The 22284-nt window shown below is 40.2% G+C and overlaps 1 protein-coding gene across 3 annotated transcripts in view; it reads right to left on the bottom strand.

Annotated features, from left to right (window-relative positions):
* Positions 1-22284, bottom strand: part of rock2a (rho-associated, coiled-coil containing protein kinase 2a) — a 150361-nt gene that overhangs the window by 58945 nt on the left and 69132 nt on the right. For all 3 annotated transcript variants that reach the window (XM_055635314.1, XM_055635313.1, XM_055635316.1), the window contains exons 7-12: positions 19245-19383; positions 13119-13210; positions 9474-9633; positions 8102-8165; positions 4246-4334; positions 160-208 (exon numbers count right to left, since the gene is read on the bottom strand). In XM_055635314.1, coding sequence (XP_055491289.1) covers positions 160-208; positions 4246-4334; positions 8102-8165; positions 9474-9633; positions 13119-13210; positions 19245-19383 — 593 coding nt within the window. The remainder of the gene's footprint in view (positions 1-159; positions 209-4245; positions 4335-8101; positions 8166-9473; positions 9634-13118; positions 13211-19244; positions 19384-22284) is intronic.

Below are 22284 nucleotides of genomic sequence, written 5' to 3' on the forward strand. Positions count from 1 at the left end.
ATGTGTATTCTTCTGGCCAAACAAATCATCAGAAATACAGGACACAATATTTAAGAATAAACCAAGATGTTTTTTTAATCTAATAAATTCAATATTTAAATTATAGACAAAAATTAAAGAGCACGTGACCCAGTATATATTTAAAACATAAAGCTGTACCTCATCTTCCAAATCTTTGGATATCTTCTCCAGACGACTGCTTGTGGTTCTAAAAATGAAATTGTAAATGTCAAGTAAAGATCAAGTCCTGAAACAGAATGTTTTGAAACAAAATAGGTAAAGATAGATCTAAATTCTATTTTTTCCAGTTACTGTATTTCTCGGAAATGAAAACACACCCCCATTTTGAGTTGCCAAATTTTGAAAAAAAGGCTGGCGGGACATTGAATTTCTCACGCTCAAAAAAATAAAAATAAAGAAAGTAACAATTCAATTTGTCCAAGGCTTCCAGGGGGGAATGGGGGGGGGGGGGGGGGGGGGGGGGGGGGGGGGGGGGGGGAGGGAGAGTGACAGCAGGTGGAGAGATGGTGGGGAAAAACGGGAGCACACCGGGACAAGTTGAATCAGTAGTGATCTTATTGAATGGCAATACTAGTTCATGGGACCAATTGGGGGAGAGTTCCTTTCACAGCCTGTGGGGAGTCTGGCCCAGGTCAGCACGGGCAGGAGCGTTGAGAAGGACGGGGTCGGGAATCATGCCAGCAACTCACTCACTAACTGCTGCCGCGGCGCTCCGGGCGCGGAGCCAACGCATTGTGGTCGGGGAGAGAAATAGCTTGGGTGGCTGCGAGTGGCCGCCGGGACCGGAGCGCCGTAGCAGCGGTGAGTTAGTGAGTTGCTGTCATGATCCCCCACCCCCTCCTTCTCAACGCTCCTGCCCGTGCTGACACGGGTCAGACTCCCCACACGCTGTGAAAGGAACTCTTCCCCCTCCCAGCAGCGCTGTCCTTTTACAGCCTCCCAATTTACAGCTGCTTCCCATCAGCTGCCAGCAATGAGGGAAAGACTTGGTTATCCCTCAGTACAGCATCATCATTCTTGATGTTGCTGTACTGAGGGATAGCCAAGTCTATCTTTCTTGGTTAACAACCTAACCTTCGGCCTCCAAGACGCGGGTAAATTTTCGTGCCTTATTTTTGAGTAAAAAAATGCGTCTTCATTGCCAGGAAATACAGTACCCGAACTAAAAACCTGCTCAACGGAGTATATGCCCTTACATTAACAGGGTGGTTTAGAAACATAGAAAATAGGTGCAGGAGGAGGCCATTCGGCCCTTCGAGCCAACACCGCCATTCATTGTGATCATGGCTGATCGTTCCCTATCAATAACCCGTGCCTGCCTTCTCCCCATGTCCCTTGACTCCACTAGCCCCTAGAGCTCTATCTAACTCTCTCTTAAATCCATCCAGTGACTTGGCCTCCACTGCCCTCTGTGGCAGGGAATTCCATAAATCCACAAGTCTCTGGGTGAAAAAGTTTCTTCTCACCTCAGTCTTAAATGACCTCCCCTTTATTCTAAGGCTGTGGCCCCTGGTTCTGGACTCGCCCAACATTGGGAACATTTTTCCTGTATCTAGTTTGTCCAGTCCTTTTATAATTTTATATGTTTCTATAAGATCCCCCCTTATCCTTCTAAACTCTAGTGAATACAAGCCTAGTCTTTTCAATCTTTCCTCATATAACAGTCACCACCTCATATAATTTTAGTCACCAGTCTCCTGTGCGGGACCTTATCAACGGCTTTCTGAAAGTCTAGATACACTACATCCACTGGCACCCCTTCATCCATTTTACTTGTCACATCCTCAAAAATTTCCAGAAGATTAGTCAAGCATGATTTCCCTTTCATAAATCCATGTTGACTTGGACTAATCCTTTCATTGCTATCCAAATGCCCCATTATTACCTCTTTAATAATTGACTCCAGCATCTTTCCCACCACCAAAGTCAGGCTAACTGGTCTGTAATTTGCCGTTTTCTCCCTGGCTCCTTTCTTGAAAGTGGGATAACATTAGCTATCCTCCAATCCACAGGAACTGATCCTGAATCTATTGAACATTGGAAAATGATCACCAATGCTTCCACTATGTCTAGAGCCACCTCCCTGAGGATCCTGGGATGCAGACCATCCGGCCCAGGGGATTTATCATCCTTCAGTACCATTAACCTACCCAATACTATTTCTCGCCTAATGAAAATTTATTTCAGTTCCTCGACCCCCTTAGATCCTCTGTCCTCCAGTACATCTGGGAGATTGTTTGTGTCTCCTTAGTGAAGACAGATCCGAAGTACCTATTCAACTCTTCTGCCATTTCCTTGTTGCCCATAATAATTTCACCCGTGTCTGCCTTCAAAGGACCCACATTTGACTTTACTCCTCTTTTTCCCTTAACATATCTAAAGAAGCTTTTACTGTCCTTCTTTATATTCCTGGCCAGCTTCCCTTCATACTTCATCTTTTCAGCCCGTACTGCCCGTTTTGTTTCCTTCTGTTGTCCTATGAACGTTTCCCAATCCTCTGGCTTCCAGCTACTCTTTGCTGTGTTATACATCTTTTCTTTTAGTTTTATTCTATCCCTAACTTCTCTTGTCAGCCACGGTTGCCTCCTACTCCCCTTAGAATCTTTCTTCCTTTTTGGAATGAAATGATCCTGCGTCTTCCGGATTATGCCCAGATATTCCTGCCATTGCTGTTCCACCATCATTCCTGCTAGGATCCCTTTCCAGTCTACTTTGGCCAGCTCCCCTCTCATGCCTTCATAGTCCCCTTTGTTCAACTGTATCACTGACACTTCTGATTTAACCTTCTCCTTCTCAAATTGCAGATTAAACTAATTATATTATGTTTCATTACATATGCTTCATTACATAACCGATCCATACACTGCAGTACAGTGCAACCTGGCTTCTACCCTGATCTAAACTGTCATCCATGCAGAATACATGGGTTCCCCAGTGTGCTTTGCCTTTTTCCTGCCTCCCACAATCCCAAAACATGCAGGGTGATGGGCCGCTGCAAATTGCTTCTACTGTATAGGTGAGTGGCAAAATGTGGGTGGCGGTGATGGGGGGGGGAGCTGGTTAAAGAATGAGATGGAGAGAATAAGATGGGATTGTTTTTGTATACTCATGGGTGCTGGATGGTCATCATGGATTCAATAAATGATCAACATTGAGATGGCTAGGGATTTAAAGCCCACCCAAGGCCTACAAGATCTCCTGGTTGCTAACCATTCCCTTTCACATTCCAGCACTGACCCACTGTACTGGGCCCCCTGCATTTCCAGATTGAGGCCACACACAAACTGGAGGAATAGCACATCATATCCGCTTGGGTGTCTTAAAACCAGACGCAATAAACACTGAATTCTCTAACAGCTGTCACTTCGACCCCAACTACAGAATCATAGAAAATAGGTGCTGGGATAGGCCATTGGGCCCCTTCGAGCCAGCACCGCCATTCAATATGATTATGGTTTATCATCTTAATCAGTACCCAGTTCCTGCTTTCTCCCCGTATCCCTTGATTCCGTTAACCCTTAGAGCTATATCTACCTCTCTTGAAAACATCCAGTGAATTGGCCCCCATTGCCTTCGGTGGCAGAGAATTCCACAGATTCAAAACTCTCTGGGTGAAAAAGCTTTTCCTCATCTCAGTCCTAAATGGCCGACCCCTTATTCTTAAACTGTGACCCCCTGGTTCTGGACTCCCCCAACATCGGAAACATTTTTCCTGCATCTAGTGTGTCTAATCCATTCAAAATTTTATATGTTTCTACAAGATCCCCTCTCATGCTTCTAAATTCCAGTGAATACAAGCCCAGTCAATCCATTTAAAAAAAAATGTCAGTTCTGCAAATTTCTCCCCTCTACTCACAACCGCCCCCCACTCCCGTCACTTTCCTCCTTCTGGCTTAATCCACAACTCCAAACCTGTCTCACACCTTCCTTCCTTATCTCTGGCCTTTGCTCCACACATCGGCCTCTCAAAAAATCTCACCTATTACCTGTTGTGCTCTGTCCCGCCCCTCTCCTTATCCAGCTTTCTTCTCCCCCCCTACAATCAGTCTGAAGAAGGGTCGCGACCTGAAACTTCACCTATCCATGTTCTCCAGGGATGCGATCTGAAGATTCTGAATAAAATCTTTTAGAAATTATGTCCTTTAATAAAAATGATCACAATAAATTTTACAAAGAAAAAGTACAAACAGTGCATTACAAGAAGTTGTCCTTAGTGTGGCATACCTAAATTTTTGATCCATTTCATCTTTGGCTTGCATTTCATTACTCAATTGTTCTTCAAGCTGGTGCATTTTTTTCTGTAGTTTTGCAGACTATAATAAAATATGATAATATTCCAAGTAACTTAAATAATAATTTTCTAAGGTTTTAAAAAAAACAAATGGAAAGCACTTGATAATTTTTTATTTCAGCTCAATGTAAAACATCTGTGTTTAATAAGCTAGGTCATGCTGGCTAGTTCCTGTGTTAAGTTGGTAATGTATTGACACTTGTGTAATCACTAACAGCATAACAAGGCAGGACATTTCTCTGCCCATCCTCTCCAAAACAAAACTGTCAACACACATTTTCTTTTAGCCTCCTTTGCTTCAGGAAGAAACACCCAGCATCCATAATCTACTAGATGAAAATCATTCACCCCTGGAATTATTCTGATAAATCTCCTTGACCCTCTCAAGACCATTGCATGAAACTTAAAATTACATTTGTCTTGTTGACTAATCTATCAATCACACACACACACACACACACACATAAACTAACCACAACAGTGCTAGACTGCGTGTCTTTGACCATCCCTCATGCCAGAATGCAAACCTCAACACTTACATCTCTACATAAACACCAGCTCAAGTCCCTCCATAATGTTTGGGACAAAGATCCATTATTTATTTATTTGCCTTTGTACTCCACAATTTGAGATTTGTAATAGAGAAAAAAAAATCACGTGGTTAAAGTGGACATTGCTGCCTCAAAAAGGCTGCCAGCATCATCAAGGACCCACACCATTCTGGCCACACACTCATCTATCCGCTGCCATCAGGAAGAAGATACAGGAGCCTGAAATCTGGTACATGAACAGCTACTTCCCCACAGCCATCAGGCTATTAAACTCGCCATCATACAAACTCTGAACTATAACAGCCTATTGCACTTTATCTGCTTATTTTATGTGTATATATATGGTCTATGCTATATAGACACACTGAACTTGTTGACAATATTCTGTTGTGCTGCAGCAAGCAAAAATGTCATTGTCCTATCTGGGACACATGACAATAAACTTTCTTGACAACTTGACTTGAGACTGAGAAACAGGAATAAAACTGTTAGATACATCAGCTAAACCTTAGGCTTACCAAAATCAACTGTTTGGAACAACTGTTAAGAAGAAAGAGAGCACTGGTGAGCTTACTAATCGCAAAGGGACTGGCAGGCCAAGGAAGATCTCCGCAGCTGATGACAGAAGAATTTTCTCTACAATAAAGACAAATCCCCAAACACCTGTCCGACAGATCAGAAACACTCTTCAGGTGTGGATTTGTCAATGACTACTGTTCGCAGAAGACTTCATGAACAGAAATACAGAAGCTACACTGCAAGATGCAAACCACTGGTTAGCCGCAAAAATAGGATGGCCAGGTTACAGTTTGCCAAGAAGTACTTAAACAGCAACCACAGTTCTGGAAAAAAAGGTCTTGTGGACAGATGAGGCGAAGATTAATATATCAGAGTGATGGCAAGAGCAAAGTATGCCCAAGATCCAAAGCATACCACCTCACCTGTGAAACACAGTGGTGGGGGTGCTATGGCCTGGGCATATACAGGTGCACAACCTTTCATCCGAAAGCCTTGGGACCAGACACTTTTCGTAATTCGGAATTTTTCGGCTTTCGGAATGGAAGATTTTTAGCGTAGATTTTAACGGCTGGCTCAGTGGTAAAGTACTCGGCTCATATCCGCAAGGTCGCGAGTTTGCGCCTCGATCATGTCAGTTACTCGATCGCTAGTTTGAGTCTTCAATGTAGTTTTTTCTTGCAGAATAGGAGAGAATAGGGAGGGTTAGGCTGGGATCATTCTCTGCGAGATGATCTTAGTGCGGGAGACAAGTGTAGGAGAGGTGTACTGACTGTGTGGGCAAAACTTTGGAAGTGATTGCCCACCATTCTCAAAAGCCACTGTGTCTCCCTGTCCCTCCAACTCCAGAGGAATCCGCTCCCCGATGGGAAGCTACGGCGACAAGTGGCAGTTCGCCCACAGCCCGAGCTGCACCACCCCAAGAACAAGATGTACCTTGCACACCATCAGCTTTGCCTCTACGGGGAGCGTGTTCCTCTGAAGTTGGAACGGAGCTGGGCTGGAGTTGCTGATCTGGGATATCCTTGCTTGCAGTGGGCCTGGGGGTCGGTGTCCCGATGAGGGGGCACAGCTCGGGCTGTGGGCGAACTGCCACTTGTCGCCGTAGCGGCCCATCGGGGAGCGGCTTCTGGTGGTCCTGATGTCTCCCGTTAGTTTGCAGTTTTCCTCTGGAGTTGGAACGGGGCTGGGCTGCTGCTGGCTGTGGGTCTCTGGGATCTCCGTGCTTGCAGTGGGCCTGGGGGTCGGTGTCCCGTTGCTCCTGACGTCTCCGGTGACTTGCACTGACCTGCTGGCATCGCCAACGTGAAGACAATGCAAAGCCCCCGCGCCGGTGCAATGGGCGGGGAGCTGGAGAGGGGAAGGAAGGTGTCAAACGCACATGGCCGGGAAGCAGAGGGGTGTAGGTGGGGTGAAACTGAAGGGAGCGACAATCGGCTGCTGCCTGCCTGCTGAGTTAAAAAGTTCCCACGCAATTGACGGCCACTCTACCGTGGGAACTTTTTAACTCAGCGGCAGGCAGCAGCAGATTGTCAATTATTAACCCTCCCGCGCAATATACCCTCACCTTCTCTTTTATGAATGGGGATTTAGTTCCCCTTTCTTCGAGGACCGACCGGAGGTTCTGCTGTCACCTCTGCGGGCCGCCCTCAGTGAACGTCTTCAAGGACCTTTCTTCAAGGACCGAAAAAATGTCCGCTATTCGGAGCTTTTCGTTATTTGGAATTTTGGATAAAAGGCTGTGCACCTGCATGCTGAAAGTGCTGGCTCATTTATCGTCATTGATGATACACCTGCTGATGGTAGTAGCACAATTAATTCTGAAGTGTATAGACACATCCTATCTGCTCAAGTTCAAACAAATTGCTCAAAATATTGGCTGGTGGTTCATTCTACAGCAAGACAATGATCCCAAACATACTGTTAAAGCAACAAAGGAGTTTTTCAAAGCTAAAAAATGGTAAATTCTTGAGTGGCCAAGTCAATTACCCGATCTGAACCCAATTGAGCATGCCTTTTATATGCTGAAGAGAAAACTGAAGGGGACTAGCCCCCAAAACAAGCATAAGCTAAAGATGGCTGCAATACAGGGCTGGAAGAGCATCATCAGAGAAGCCATCCAACAACTGGTGATGTCCATGAATCGCAGTCTTCAAGCTGTCATTGCATGCAAAGGGTATGCAACAAAATACTAAACATGACTACTTTTATTTATATGACATTGCTGTGTACCAAACATTATGGTGCCCTGAAATGGGGGGGGGGGACTATGTATAAACACTGTTGAAATTTCTACACGGTGAAACCAAAATGTATGAAAAGGGCCACTATTAAAATCTGACAATGTGCACTTTAACCACATGTGATTTTTCTATTATAAATCTCAAATTGTGGAATATAGAGGCAAATAAATAAATGATGGGTCTTTGTTCCAAACATTATGTAGTGCCTGCCTGTTCTGCTAGTTTATGAGCTGTTATTTGGTGTCTTCATTTTTTCCATTTCTGCAAATTCATTATTATTGAAAAAAAGTTTTACTCGGCATTCCAATATCAAAGTGATTCAAAGGTTAGAAAAAATTAAAGAATTTAAACATTTTTCCACAAAACACTAATTGCCAAGTACATGTCTGAAATACAAAGGTTTAAATAAGATCAATAATTAAAGCAAAAAAAACAAATATTTGTTTTATGTGATCATTATAAATCATGCCAGCACTCACCTCAATTTTATTGGGTAAATTAGGCTCATTTTCTTTATAGGATGCCGGCAAGTCACTGAGCAACCTGAGGGAGAATACAACTTAAATATTGGATAACTTTTGAGGACATGACAACACATTCATCTTCAATGTATTTGGATAATTTCAGATTCTTTCTTCAATTATCAGCTTACTCTCAGAGAACATTAATGTTCCAGCTATGATATGCGTTGAGTGAGAAAACTGTGGTTTAAGCCCCAGATATTCTTGGTTATTGAAGACAAAAAATTATTCAATCCAAATTGTTGGCCAATGGCACCCAATGGAGGTGAACAATTACTACAGACAAATTTGATTGTAGTTATTCAGTAGTAACATTCAGTTCAGTTTAGTTTATTGTCACTTTTAAAATTTAAACAATCGACAGATCAGCTAATCACATGAAGTTAACAAAAATATCGACACAACTCAACAGTGAATTGATGGGTTGTATTACCTACACGTACCACTGAAAAGACAATAGCTCACAAGTTAATATTACCATCATGACATTAAATTCAACAACTTAAAAATTGAAACATCACAAACCCCAACACCTTTCATATACTGTTTTGAACAGTCACACACTGATTTACAGCAAGTTCATTAAATTTCTTTATCCCCATTGACCATGAGAAAACAAAATCAATCCTTCATATCCAAATATCAAATGTTGTGCATCACCGTATTTCTGTAAACTCTTCCAATCCCATGTTTTTCTATGTTCCCAACATCTGTCTGCTTCTCACTTGCTCACCACTGCTACTGCAGTTATCTGGAATTTCCAAATATTCTTCCACTTACCCTCCCATACAGCTCTGTGGAGAGGTTTCCTTGAAATTCGTCCTTTTCATTATATCTCACTTGGAAATATATTTTATAATGAAATGTATTTTTGTTTCTATAGACAAAGCACTATAGAGATGCTCACAGTTATAATGCATTAACAATTTTAAATAGCTGTTGGTTAAAGGGGACAAGTAGAACAGTGTGCACTGAACACTAAACCACAATGTGAAGAAACAATGACAAAATGTATGCAAAGTTAACGTTTTAATTATGGTATTAAACCTTTGTTACATAGTGACAGAATGTGTTCAACTGTCATAGAAATGTGACATTTATTATCCATCATTTGGTGTTGTTCGCATAAATACAATGCATTATGGCACCCACATTTTTCCAACTTTCAGCCGCAAAGTTATGAGTGTGAATTTATAAGGAATTTTTCTATAGCGATTCTATATGCTAATTTACTCCACTGAGAAAAGTAATGTATAAAACAAAGTTGATGTGTTGCACACTAGCAAATATGATTTCTACTGTATTTAAGGTACAAGTATTAAAAACTTACTGGCTATCTCGAAAATATGTAAATCCTACGAAAGGTAACTGGTTCCCGGCGAAGGCTTTTGGGGTAGGAAATGTTTCCACTTCTCCTTTATCGTCTTCAATATCGTCAAAGTTACTTGTGTCTATGTCACTGCTCAATTCTGGCACGACAGGGGCTGCAGCTATGTGTTACACACCAGAGAAAAGAGATTAGTTTTTGCTTTCTTTCCACCATCCAGGCTCTAGGCCTTGTATATATCTGAAAAGCTGACATCTTAGTGCAGTGCTCAATGTTTGTTAATTGTAAAACATGGGATAGAATACTATACAGCTAAATTTAGCCAGTGACACCACTTTATGTTAGTTAAAAATGCAGCTTTGGCATACCAAATATTATTCATGGAATTAATTTCAACAAAATAATTTATTGATGTGACGCCACAAAAATACATCTTCATTCATTCAACTATAAATTCACAGTCTATGAATGTTTTTTGGAGACAGTCAACAACCAAAAGAAACTGTCAATCTTTCAAGGTTTTCTTATTACAGTAGGACTTTGATAATCTACTCTTTGATTGTCTGGAAATCAGATGGCTCAAGATTCAAGATTCAATTTAATTGTCATTTGGACCCCTTGAGGTCCAAACGAAATGCCGTTTCTGCAGCCATACATTACAAACAAATAGACCCAAGACACAACATAATTTACATAAACATCCATCGCATCGCTATGATGGAAGGCCAAAAAAACATATCTCTCCACTGCACTCTTCCCCCCCCCCTCCCGATGTCGGAGTCAAAGTCAAAGCCCCCGGCTGGCGATGGCGATTGTCCCGCGGCCATTAAAGCCACGCCGGGTGGTGCGAGGTCGCACACCGGGTCTTGGTGTTAGAGCACCCGGCGTGCGCTCGCAGAGTCCCGCTGCCATTCCGAGCCGCGCGGGGCGGTGATGTCAGGCCCCGCTCCAGGACCTAATCGACCCCGCAACTCGGCCGGGAGAAGTCGCCGTTGCGAGAGCCCTGAAAAGCGGTCTCCCTCCAGGGACCCGCGGGCCCCCGGTGCCGCCGTCCGCCAGACCCGCAGTTGCAGCCTTCGAATCTCCGGAGATCGGGCCGCAGCAGCAGCAGCGCTCCACCCGCTCTGGACTCGGCCAGCTCCGCGACGGTGAGGTGAGTCGTCGGCACCAGAGTCCCCGGTCTTCTCCTGTTGGAGGCCGCTCCTCGTTGCAGCCCCAACGACAATGGAGACCCGACAAAGAAAAGGTCGGGTCTCCCGTGCAGGGAGAGATTTAAAAGTTACCCCCTCCCTCCCACACACCCCAACAAAAAATAACAAAAACTACATAGAAACATAGACAAAAAATAATAAAAACGCGGACGGGCTGCAGAGGCCGCTGCTGACGAGAGTCGCGCCGCCTACCAGTGTCTGTCTCATCTGGGGGTATTTCCCTCACTCCTTTTTAAACTCAGAGGTTCCATTCCCAAGTTCCTTAAACTTAACTGGCCCCATTTCCAGCCCTCCTTAATAATTCACCACATTTCCCAAACTCTTTTTTACGGCTCTGGTTCCAACACCACTTTGAATCGCACCAGGGCCTGTTTCCCATGTTAAACTAACAGACACTACATTTCCTGCTTTACTTTTCACTGGGTTCATTTATTTTCAACGAAATATAACAGTGTAATTAAAATATTGCAAAATTAAAACTGTTATGCTCCCAGTATTCGTCCTCGACATCACACGATTAAATGCCTACTGATTTCTTTTCAACTTTCCGCTCATACATTCCCTGAAATGTCACCACTTTGGGTCTTTGGATAAATAGATTCTGCAGGTCAGTTAGTGCATGGGGTGGTCACAGGATTACTTCAGTAATTTATTGAATGGCCAGATTAAAAACATTTTATTAACCTCAATTACTGAGAATGCTAACCAACACCATTTTATTGAACCTTCACTTATGGTACCCTTTAAGTTCCAACTCACATTGGTGCACCATGTGTGAAAACTTTAAAAATAATATATGAACAATTTCTTAACAACTCAGAATGTAGCAAGTGAAGAATAGTTAGTTTTCTCCCTTCACTGTTGTGGTACTGAAGACCTACAGACTTTCTTGTTTAAAGGCATGAAACATCTGGTGTGGAGCAGCTTCTACTGAATGCATTCAATACAGGGGAATGTGGCTGAGCCAAACCGTACACATTTGAAGCAGTGTTTAAAGGGAATAACATTTTAATAGATCATTGAAAATAGGTGCAGGAGTAGGCCATGCGGCCCTTTGAGCCGAATGGCCTATGCTGGTGGTCTTCATAGGAATCAATGCAAACTACACTTTTTGAACCAGCAGTGTATGTGCAATCATTGAAATCACGCTACTGGACAGTATTATTCTATGTTCAAAAAGTTGTTGCCTTAAATTATACATTAAAAAAGTCAATTTTTCCTCCTATCTCATTGGACACGTGTTGCCATTTTATTTTGCTATCAAAACCAAGAACACGGATTGATTTTGTGCTATTTTACCCAAATGATTTTTAATAGCCAATATTTCCACCTTGTCTATCATAAACATCTGTCTTGAATTGGTGTTGTAATCAAAACCCGTATTTGCATTAACATTTCAATCTTTATAGGCTTTTTAGTCTGATAGCAATCAATAAACACTTTTCACGGAAGAAAAAAATTAATTTAGTTTAGATTAGAGATAACGTGGAAACAGGCTCTTCAGACCACCGAGTCCGCACCGACCAGCGATCCCCGCACATTAACACTATCTACACACACTACGGACAATTTACATTTATATCAAGCCAATTTCAATTAACCTACAAACCTGTATGCCTTTAGAGTGTGGAAGGGAACCAAAGATCTCGGAGAAAACCCAGGTAGGTCACAGGGAGAACGTACAAACTCCATACAGACAGCACCCATAGTCAGGATCAAACCAGTGACCGGGCTCTGGCACTGTAAGGCAGCAACTCTACAGCTACAACATCAAGCTGCCCTTATTCAAGTAATATATTCAAAGTAGTCTGAACTGGCAAAATGTGAAGACGAACAGCATTTTATCATATACCATTCTCTGAAGACATGGCGGCTTCTTGCACAGTTCACTAAATTTTGTAAGTTGCAACTGAAAGTTTAGTTCAAATTTATGATACGCAAATTAGTTATGTGTTTTTTTTTTTAAACTCAAAATTGCCTGAAGCTATTTCAAAACAGATTGAAGGTTGGACCTACAAAAATAGAATCAATAAATGTCAGGGACCTTTGAAGGATTCCCTGACGATCCCAAATCATAAGAATATCATCTCAGATTTCTATATATTTTGCTTTACCAGATATTGTCAATTGATATAAAAATAATAAAATTACTGTATTCTGCTGTTTTTCATGGATGTTACTGCCATTGAATAGTTAGTACACATATGCCTTGGTCTTCAACACATATTTGAAATTTAATGGACCAAAGTGAGAATTTTTATTACTGAATACAAGTTATCTTAGTTCATAATTGATGGCTTAAAAATGCTTTCAATTTCAATTAAACATTTTTAAAAGACAAGTTGTTCAAGCCAATTTCAAATATGTCGCAGTTATTTGAAATTACACGTATTCTGTAATTCGTGTTAAATATACTCTTATCATATTCATTACTCACCCTCACGAATATTATCCCACGTCCACTGATCATTTTCGAAGAAAGAGTGTCGCTTGATTTCTGCAACTCCATTTTTCCCTAATCGAACCTCCCTGAACATTACAATAAATTGGAATCATAAGGTAAATAAAGATAAATCACACACTCATCAGTGATCGTGCTTAACTGCTTTTTAATATGCTTGATAAGTTCTACATCTTAGCCAAGTACCAACCTGGCTAAAATGCTGCATTCTGCCACGTGTGGAGCAGCCCCACTTAAACACTGAAACACTGTGAGCCCTTTGGGGAGGGACTCTGTGCATTGCGAAAAAAAAAGCTACCAGAGCTCAAATGGTGCCAAACTGTTGCAAGAACTTAGACTACAAACAACTACTAGCATGATATTTAAATTAAATTCACTGCAAATTAATACCATATGGGAAAATATTTATTTTAATTCTGAACTACTAATTATTTACTTTCTACATTTTAATTCTGATGTCAAAATTAAATTACATCCAAAGAAAGATTGTTGCAGCACATTATCTAACCATTCCAGTCTGAGCTAATTATATAGAAAGAACACTTCATAAAATATACATTAAACATATATTTTTAAAAATGTTAGATAAACTTCCTAGAATAAATTCAGGCCCAAGAGATTAAAATTTGAATTACCATCTTGTTGAAGTAATGTAGTTCAACTATTTCCAGTCCTAAATTTAGTATAAACAGGAAATTATCTGCACGTGCTAAAAGCATTTTTTTAAAAATAAGAACGATAGCATTCAAATGAAAGTATTCAAGTAAGGGAAAAACACGCGGATACTTAAAACTATTTAGTAAAATCTTTGTTCATACACATTTTAGAAAATGACACCTGCAGAATTAATACCTTTTATAATTAATAGTAATTTCAGTTCTTTGGTTTTCAGTTGCATGCAATAAACAGTAATTCCTTCATATACTGCAAAACGTTTTACAAAAAAATGTTTATTTTTCCTCAGTGTATTAGAATCCCAAGCTGTTAGAAAATTTTGCTCCAAGCAGCTGTAAACAGACACAGAAAGTAAGTTATGCAACTAGAAGGGAAATGTTAAAGGAAGATACATTAGTTTAGATTGCTTAGGAGCTGGACATAGGCATCTCAGAAGTGTCTTCGGACATTAAACAATGACAGAACTACCAATGCTGCAGCCAATTACTGTGACCTTGTCTCCAGCCAGCCTGAGATTTACTGATTGAGCATAGGCCATGGATCAAATCTAGGAAATCATTCTTGCTGGATAGTACTTGCATGCACTTGGAGATGTTATTTAGTTGGGGGTGGGGGTGAGCAGAACCAGTGGTAAGTGAGCATAGATAGGAGGGAAGGAGGAGGCAAAGTGAGTGGAATTTTGCTTTAATAAAAGAGTGAAGGTGCTGATATCACTTAATCAAATTAAGATAATTTGCAATACTTTGCAAATTTCCCAGGTTAGCTCCTTGGGAACAAGACCACATTCCCAAGCATGCCAACAGTGGACATATCCAAGATAAGTCCAAGTTTACCTGAATGCCCCGCAAGGAGCTTTGCAAGAGGAAATGTGTTTGCACACAAGGTTGACTTACAATAGGAAGTGCCTAATAATTTTCTGAGTAACATGAAACAATTGTTTTAAGAGGGGAAAAAATCCAATTGCATAATAGAAAATAAGACCAAGCAATTACATTTCCAGGCAATACCTCAGTAATACACCACACAGTAAATACAGTCATACCAGGAGCCATGGCATAATGAATTCAGTGATATATGGCATTTCAAAGTTTCCCTGCATACATCAAATTAAATTATTGCCAGAGTTATTGCAGTGCAAGCTAATAGCAATCTAGAAATATGAACGGACAAGTTAATCTCCCTGATCATGGCGATTTGAACACAAAAATAATGAGTGAGAGAAAAATTTGCGTTTGAGGAATTCAGTGTTTTTGATCCTATATCCAATTTTACAATAAAAGAAAGGAACAAAAGTGAACTGCTGGGAATATGCACCATTTGTGGAAGTAAAGGAAAATTAAAGTTTAAGGATCATTTCCTTTCATTAGAAAATTAAAAAAATATTTTAAGCACAAGTCTTAAGCAGGTACAGAGGCTGGATCACCTCAGCGCAGAGGGAGAACAAGGAGGGAAGAGACAAAGACTTTAAGACTTTTGCCTTCCATCACAGTGAGGAGGTGCCTGGTGAACTCACTCTGGTGGATGTTAAATTTGTGTTTATTGTGTGTTTTTGTTATTTTTATTATATGTATTCAATTTAATTAAATTCAATTCAATTCAACTTTAATGTCATTGCACAGATACAAGTATGGGTACAACGAAATGTAGTTTAACGTCAGACTGTAATAATAGTGCAATATAGAAATAAAAATACATAATAAGCAAACAATGTGGATGGAGAGCCTGGAGAAATCTATCGGCGGGACTCCGAGTTCAGCAATGTGATAGTGTTGTTGTAGAAGCTGTTCCTCATCCTACTAGTGCGAGACCTGAGGCTCCTGTACCGCCTCCCTGATGGGAGGAGGGCAAACAGTCCATGGTTGGGGTGGGAGGGGTCTTGCAGTATGACAGCAGGCACGAACTTTCGTTCAGGCCGAAAGGTCTGACTGACAATAAAGGCTACTTTGACTTTGATAAATCAGCCGTCAACAATGGAAGTAAGGAAGATTAAAATAATGCTTCGTCATTGGACGAGGTTGTTTCAAAAGCACAATTTTTAATTTGCACATTTTGGGAGGGCAGAAAGACAACAGTGAGATTGAGGCCTTCAAATTAAGAAGAAATAAAAGCCCTGTGGTCAAGCCTGCAAACTAAACAGAGGTATTCTTCAATGCATTAATGCAATTTATAATTGGTCTCCTAAAGCTGAAAATAAAACATCGAGCAGTGAATACTAAATTGAAATGCATTAGATTAAGGGAAAACAAGAGAAAATTTGTTTTCAATATTAGAATTTGTTAAAAATATTCCTGCAAAATGCACGCAATTGCACTACAAAAGTTTTATTATGTTACCTCAAAGTTGCTCAATGTTAAAAAAAAGAGCTCTCTTTGCACGATTTGAAGCATACAATGAGGCATACCTGAAGCATTTGGCTTATTATAAACTTGGAGAATAAATAACAGTTGATGTCAAACTCTTCAGGTTTAGGTTGAGCGACAAGAGAAATGCTGTGAGCACTTGATCGATTGGCCAGGTGGGCTGAGGAGTGGTTGATGGAATTTAATAGAGAAATGCAAGCAATAACATTTTGTGAGCATTAACATGGGCAGGACCGACACAGTGAATAGTAGGTCTCTGGGAAATGTTGTAGAGCAAATGGATCTAGGCGTGCAGGTACATAGTTATTTGAAGGTTCATTCGCAGGTACAGTGCCCTGCATAATGTTTGGGACAAAGACCCATCATTTATTTATTTGCCTCTGTACTCCACAATTTAAGATTTATAATAGAAAAAAATCATGTGGTTAAAGTGCACATTGTCATATCTTAATAAAGGTCCTTTTTATACATTTTGGTTTCACCATGTAGAAATTACAGCAGCGTTTATACATAGTCCCCCCATTTCAGGACACCATAATGTTTTGGACACAGCAATGTCATGTAAATGAAAGTAGTCATGTTTAGTATTTAATTGCATATCCTTTGCATGACATGACTACTTGAAGTCTGCGATTCATGGACATCACCAGTTGCTGGGTTGACTTCTCTGGTGATGCTCTGCCAGGCCTGCCTTGCAGCCATCTTTAGCTTATGCTTGTTTTGGGGGCTAGTCCCCTTCAGTTTTTTCCTTCAGCATATAAAAGGTATGCTCAATTGGGTTCAGATTGGGTGATTGACTTGGCCACTGAAGAATTGTTCATTTTTTAGCTTTGAAAAACTCCTTTGTTGCTTTAGCAGTATGTTTGGGATCGTTGTCTTGCTGTAGAATGAACCGCCGGCCAAATGTGTTTTGAGGCATTTGTTTGAACTTGAGCAGATTGTTTGTGTCTATGCACTTCAGAATTCATTATGCTACTACCATCAGCAGTTGTATCATCAATAAGTGAGCCAGTACCTTCAGCAGTCAAACATGCCCCGACCGTGTTTCACAGATGAGGTGGTATGCTTTGGATTTTGGGCAGTTCCTTCTCTCCTCCATACTTTGCTCTTGCCATAACTCTGATATGTTAATCTTCGTCTCTTCTGTCCAGAACTGTGGTTGCTCTTTTAAGTACTTCCGGGCAAACTGTAACCTAGACATCCTATTTTTGTGGCTAACCAGTGGTTTGCATCTTGCAGTGTAACCTCTGTATTTCTGTTCATGAAGTCTTCTGTGGGCAGTGGTTATTGACAAATCCACACCTGACTCCTGAGGAGTGTTTTTGATCTGTCAGACAAGTTTGGGAATTTTTCTTCATTATGGAGAGAATTCTTCTGTCATCACCTGTGGAGGTGTTCCTTGGCCTGCCAGTCCCTTAGCTCATCAGTGCTCTCTTTCTTCTTAATGATGTTCCAAACAGTTCATTTTGATAACCCTAATGTTTGGCTGAAGTCTCTAACAGTTTTATTCTGGTTTCTCAGTCTCATAATAACTTCTTTTGACTTTCATTGGCACAACTGTGGTCCTCATGTTGATAAACAGCAATAAAAGTTTCATAAGGTGATGGAGGAAAGACTAGGTGCTGAGAGCTCTCTTATACCTACATTAAGGAGGCAATTAAACACACCTGAGCAATTACAAACACCTGTGAAGCCATGTGCCCCAAACATCATAGTGCCCTGAAATGGGAGGGGACTATGTATAAACACAGCTGTAATTTCCACATGGTGAAACCAAAATGTATAAAAATGGCCTTTAATAAAATCCGACAAAGTGCACCTTAAGCACGTGTGATTTTTTTTTTCTAATACAAATCTCAAATTGTGGAGTACAGAGGCAAATAAATAAATGATGGGTCTTTGTCCCAAACATTATGTAGAATATTGTATTTCCAACAATTATCAGGCTCTTAAACACTACTAACACCAATAACACTAATCTACAAACAACCAAGTTGCCTTGGTTACATTAAGTTCAGGTTTCTTTTAAATAATGTTAAATATTAGTACTGTGTTTACTGACCTGTTATGCTGCTGCACACAATAATTTTATTGTTCAGTTTTTGGTACATATGACAATTAAACACTTGACTCCCTTGAGCTTCTGTTGCAAACTTAGTAAATATTTTGATTTATCTTATCTTTGTTAATTCAAACTTTATTTATTACATTTATTAAATAATTCCTTGTCATTTTTTAAAAGGCCACTGTTGTTAAACCAGATGGCATCTACTGCCAGGAAAATCTTTGCATATATATTGCCAAGAATATACTACATATTTTTAAACAAGGATATCATATGTGCTATTTTCCATTCGCTTGACTCTATATCCGTATTCATTGTGGATTGGAAGATTACGCCAAGCACTTGTGCAAATACGATCCTCACTTCCCTTTACAAAATTGGATATATCCAATCACATTTATTTTAGGCATGGTCAATTCTCATACATTCTCCTACCACCCACCATCATATTTCACCACATCAACATTCCCCTTCTGCTGAGATAAAGGCAGTAAATTTTGCATGGTCAAGACCAATATTGTTTTCAATTATACCCCATGGCTCCATTCTTGATCGATAATTGCTCGTATCTCCCTTCTTAATGCTTGCTGACGATTTACATTCTTAAAGATCCTTTTTTAGTTCTTTCATGTTAACTACTATGCTACTTTCACGTTAGTGCCCCACTGGTGTAATTTATTCTGCACTCTTACAAGGTGTTCTCCAATCAATAAATTGCATTCATATGATGTTCAACATATATCGACTTTAAAGAAAATTATTAATTAGCAGGAATAAAAATTCAAGACCTAAGATTGATACATCTTGTAAGACATTGAAGCAGGTTGAGTAGTTACAGCTATAGATATTTGTGCTTTGAATTGATTTTCAGCTGAACAAATTGGCGATTATAAAAGGCTTTAGATTTAAATTCAACTTCTGATGTAAATGATGCCTTAACAGATGATTCAACATACTTTTGCTGATATTTAATAAACTTAGTTAAAATTTGTGGAAAAATACCTGTCAGTCAAGAAGGCACAGATGAGGTCTTTGGCATGCTTTGAGATTTCAACATCATCAGGAAAGTTGAGCGAATTTTTGTGATCCATAATTTTACTGTATGTACCAACAAGGGAGTCTGCATAAAACGGCGTGTCACCTGATAAGTACAAGAGGAATTCATGTAAGATGAACAAACTTCACTTCTGTGATCTTCTACAAAAAAGTTAAACATCTCAGCTATGTCGAATCCTTCAACATAAAAAATACATTTCAGTTTACATATTTTCCAGCTACTCTGGACATGGCAGTTATAAATGTGGACTCATGAACTATGAGAGAGAAACTGATTAATTAAATTGCTGACTTGAGGCATAAGTCAAGATAAAAAAATATATAATCTGAGCTATTCCGACATTCTGTCTCAAGTTTGCAAAGATGTGTGCCAAAATAGACTTCCCATCAATGAAATCAATACCTGTATAAATTATATTTTGTAAAGCCCAATTTGTTGAAGGGAAATAAATGACAAAGAAAATTTCTAGAAATCCAACTTGTTAAAATGTAATAGCTGCCCATCCCTTCAAATCAGGTCATAGACCTACATAGGTGAAGGGAATAACATTGCATGGTTCTCTTATTATCTGAAGAAGCATTTTCTGAACACAGCATGTTCCGTCTCAGTTATGCAATCCATTTCAGATCATTCCAATTTTAAAACAGACAGATGGGATTATCTACTTGTCAAACTAAGGGAGAGAAAGATAAAACAAAAACCCTGAATTATATACAATGTGTTATCAGAAAATTACTTATAATAGAGAAATGAACACATAAATACATTTAAAATGTTCAGTTGATGAGAAGAGCCAGTGTGGATCATGTACTGTGATATCAATTATTTTTTTGTTTTGAAGAAGTAACTAAGTCGTGGCCAGAAGAATCGTTGAATTTTACTTGGATAATTTCCTGAGGTATGTACAAAATTCCTTCATAAGTAACAGTAAAGTAAAATGACAGTTAATGAAACTGAAGCAAAATTAATTACATGGATGCAAAATGGTAGAATATAAAGAATGAGGACAATGGAAGCTACTAAGATTTTGATGTGAAGGATAATCACATGTCTACATGCGGTTGTAAAAACTCAAGACAAGGATTGTGGCAAACTATGGTAGGCTGATTTCATAGAAGCCTTTGCTCCATCCTTTAATGCACTGTACAAATTTTTAGATTAAAAATATGAATCATTAGACTTGAAGGTAAAATGGCATTCTTTGTTCAGAAAATAGACAAAACATGTTGATGCTAGTTAGAGGTTAGAAATGCAGAGGGTAGAAGTTATGCCACAATTGCAGTTGAACTGCATGTGGAAACGGAGCTGAGCACATCACAAAGTAGCTATTAACCCTGTAGGGAATTAATATTTTTCAGGATGCTAAGTGGAGACAAGGGAAATTATAAATTCCTGTAACAATGTACACAATTTCAGAAGCTAACACATAATTAAATTATGAGAACGAAGCACTGTCTAAACAACAAAGTCAGACCCTTCAGATGTGAAGTTTTGAAATTCTTCCACAAGCAAAGAACAGTAGAAGCTCTTTTGTAATTGATAACTGATGCCAATTTCCAACTGATGAAAATTTCATTTTCTGCAACCCTAGATATCAGGGAAGTTAAAAAAAGAAAGGTACACTGAATGATTGAATTAGGTCAAAGATCAGCAATGATCTAAAAGGGGAACAGATTTGTGTAGTGTAATCACCCATTACTGCAACTTTGTGTCATCTGTATATTTAGGCCTTGAATTAAAATTCCTGATTCATTACTTGTATTTCATAAAAGAGAAAATGACAGAATGAAGGAAAGTCATGAATTATTTTCAAAAGTGACTGTGGATGGAATGATGTGACATTATTGACTATATAAGTAATGAGTGGGGAAACAAGAATTATTAACTACCCCTTAACCTAAAACATAAATAACTTCTAATCTTATGCAGTTCTGACAAAAGGTCAACAACATAATACATTAGTTGTTCCCTGTTTACAGATGGGCCCCGAACTGCCGACTATTTCCAGCTTTTATTTTGCTTTTATTAACTAGAATTCTGATGGGGTAATTTGACAGGAAGCTGGAAAGCTATCGAATTGGATATATAGAGTGATACAGTGTGGAAACAGGCCCTTCGGTCCAACTTGCCCACACCGGCCAACATGTCCCAGCTACATTAGTCTCACTTGCCAGCATTTGGTCCATATCCTTCCAAACCTGTCCTATTCATGTACCGGTCAAACTGCTTCTTAAATGTTGGGGTCGTCCCTGCCTCAATTACCTCCTTTGGCAGCTTGTTCCATACATCCATCATCCTTTGTGTGAAACGCTACCCCTCAGATTCCTCTTAAATCTTTTCTCCTTCACCTGTCCTCTGGTCCTCGATTCACCTACTCTGGGCAAGAGACTCTGTGCATCTACCAGATCTATTCCTCTCATGATCTTATACAACTCTATAAGATCGCCCCTAATCCTCCTGCACTCCGAGGAATAGTGTCCCAGCCTACATAACCTCTGCCTATACATCAGATCCTCTAGTCCTGGCAACATCCTCATAAGCCTTCTCTGTACCCTTTCCAACTTGACAACATATTTTCTATAACACGGTGCCCAGAACTGAATACAATACTCTAAATACTCGTGTTTGGCGCCGTCCTGTAGAGGGTATGGCTGCCTAGCCTGCAGCTGTCTGTTTTTTTTTCTCTCTTTTACTATTTTGAGTTAGTTTAGTGTTTTGTTTTGAGGAGTTCTAGCTTTTTTGTGTGTGTGGGGGGGGGGGGGGGGGGGGGGGGGGGGGGGAGGGGGGAAACTAATTTTCAGGATCCATACCTGGTCGGAGATGCAGCTTTTCTCCAGGCTGCAGCTTCGACCCGTCCCCGCGGCCTACCAGCGGGCCTGGAGCGGCGTCTCCTGAGGGGACCGCCTGGAGCTTCGGCATCGGCGGCACCGGCTCAGCTCAGCGGCACCGGTACCAGATCGGCATCGGCGGCGGCGGAGCTGCGTG

Source organism: Leucoraja erinacea, chromosome 5, assembly GCF_028641065.1.
Source record: "Leucoraja erinacea ecotype New England chromosome 5, Leri_hhj_1, whole genome shotgun sequence".
NCBI classification, from domain to species: Eukaryota; Metazoa; Chordata; class Chondrichthyes; order Rajiformes; family Rajidae; genus Leucoraja; species Leucoraja erinaceus.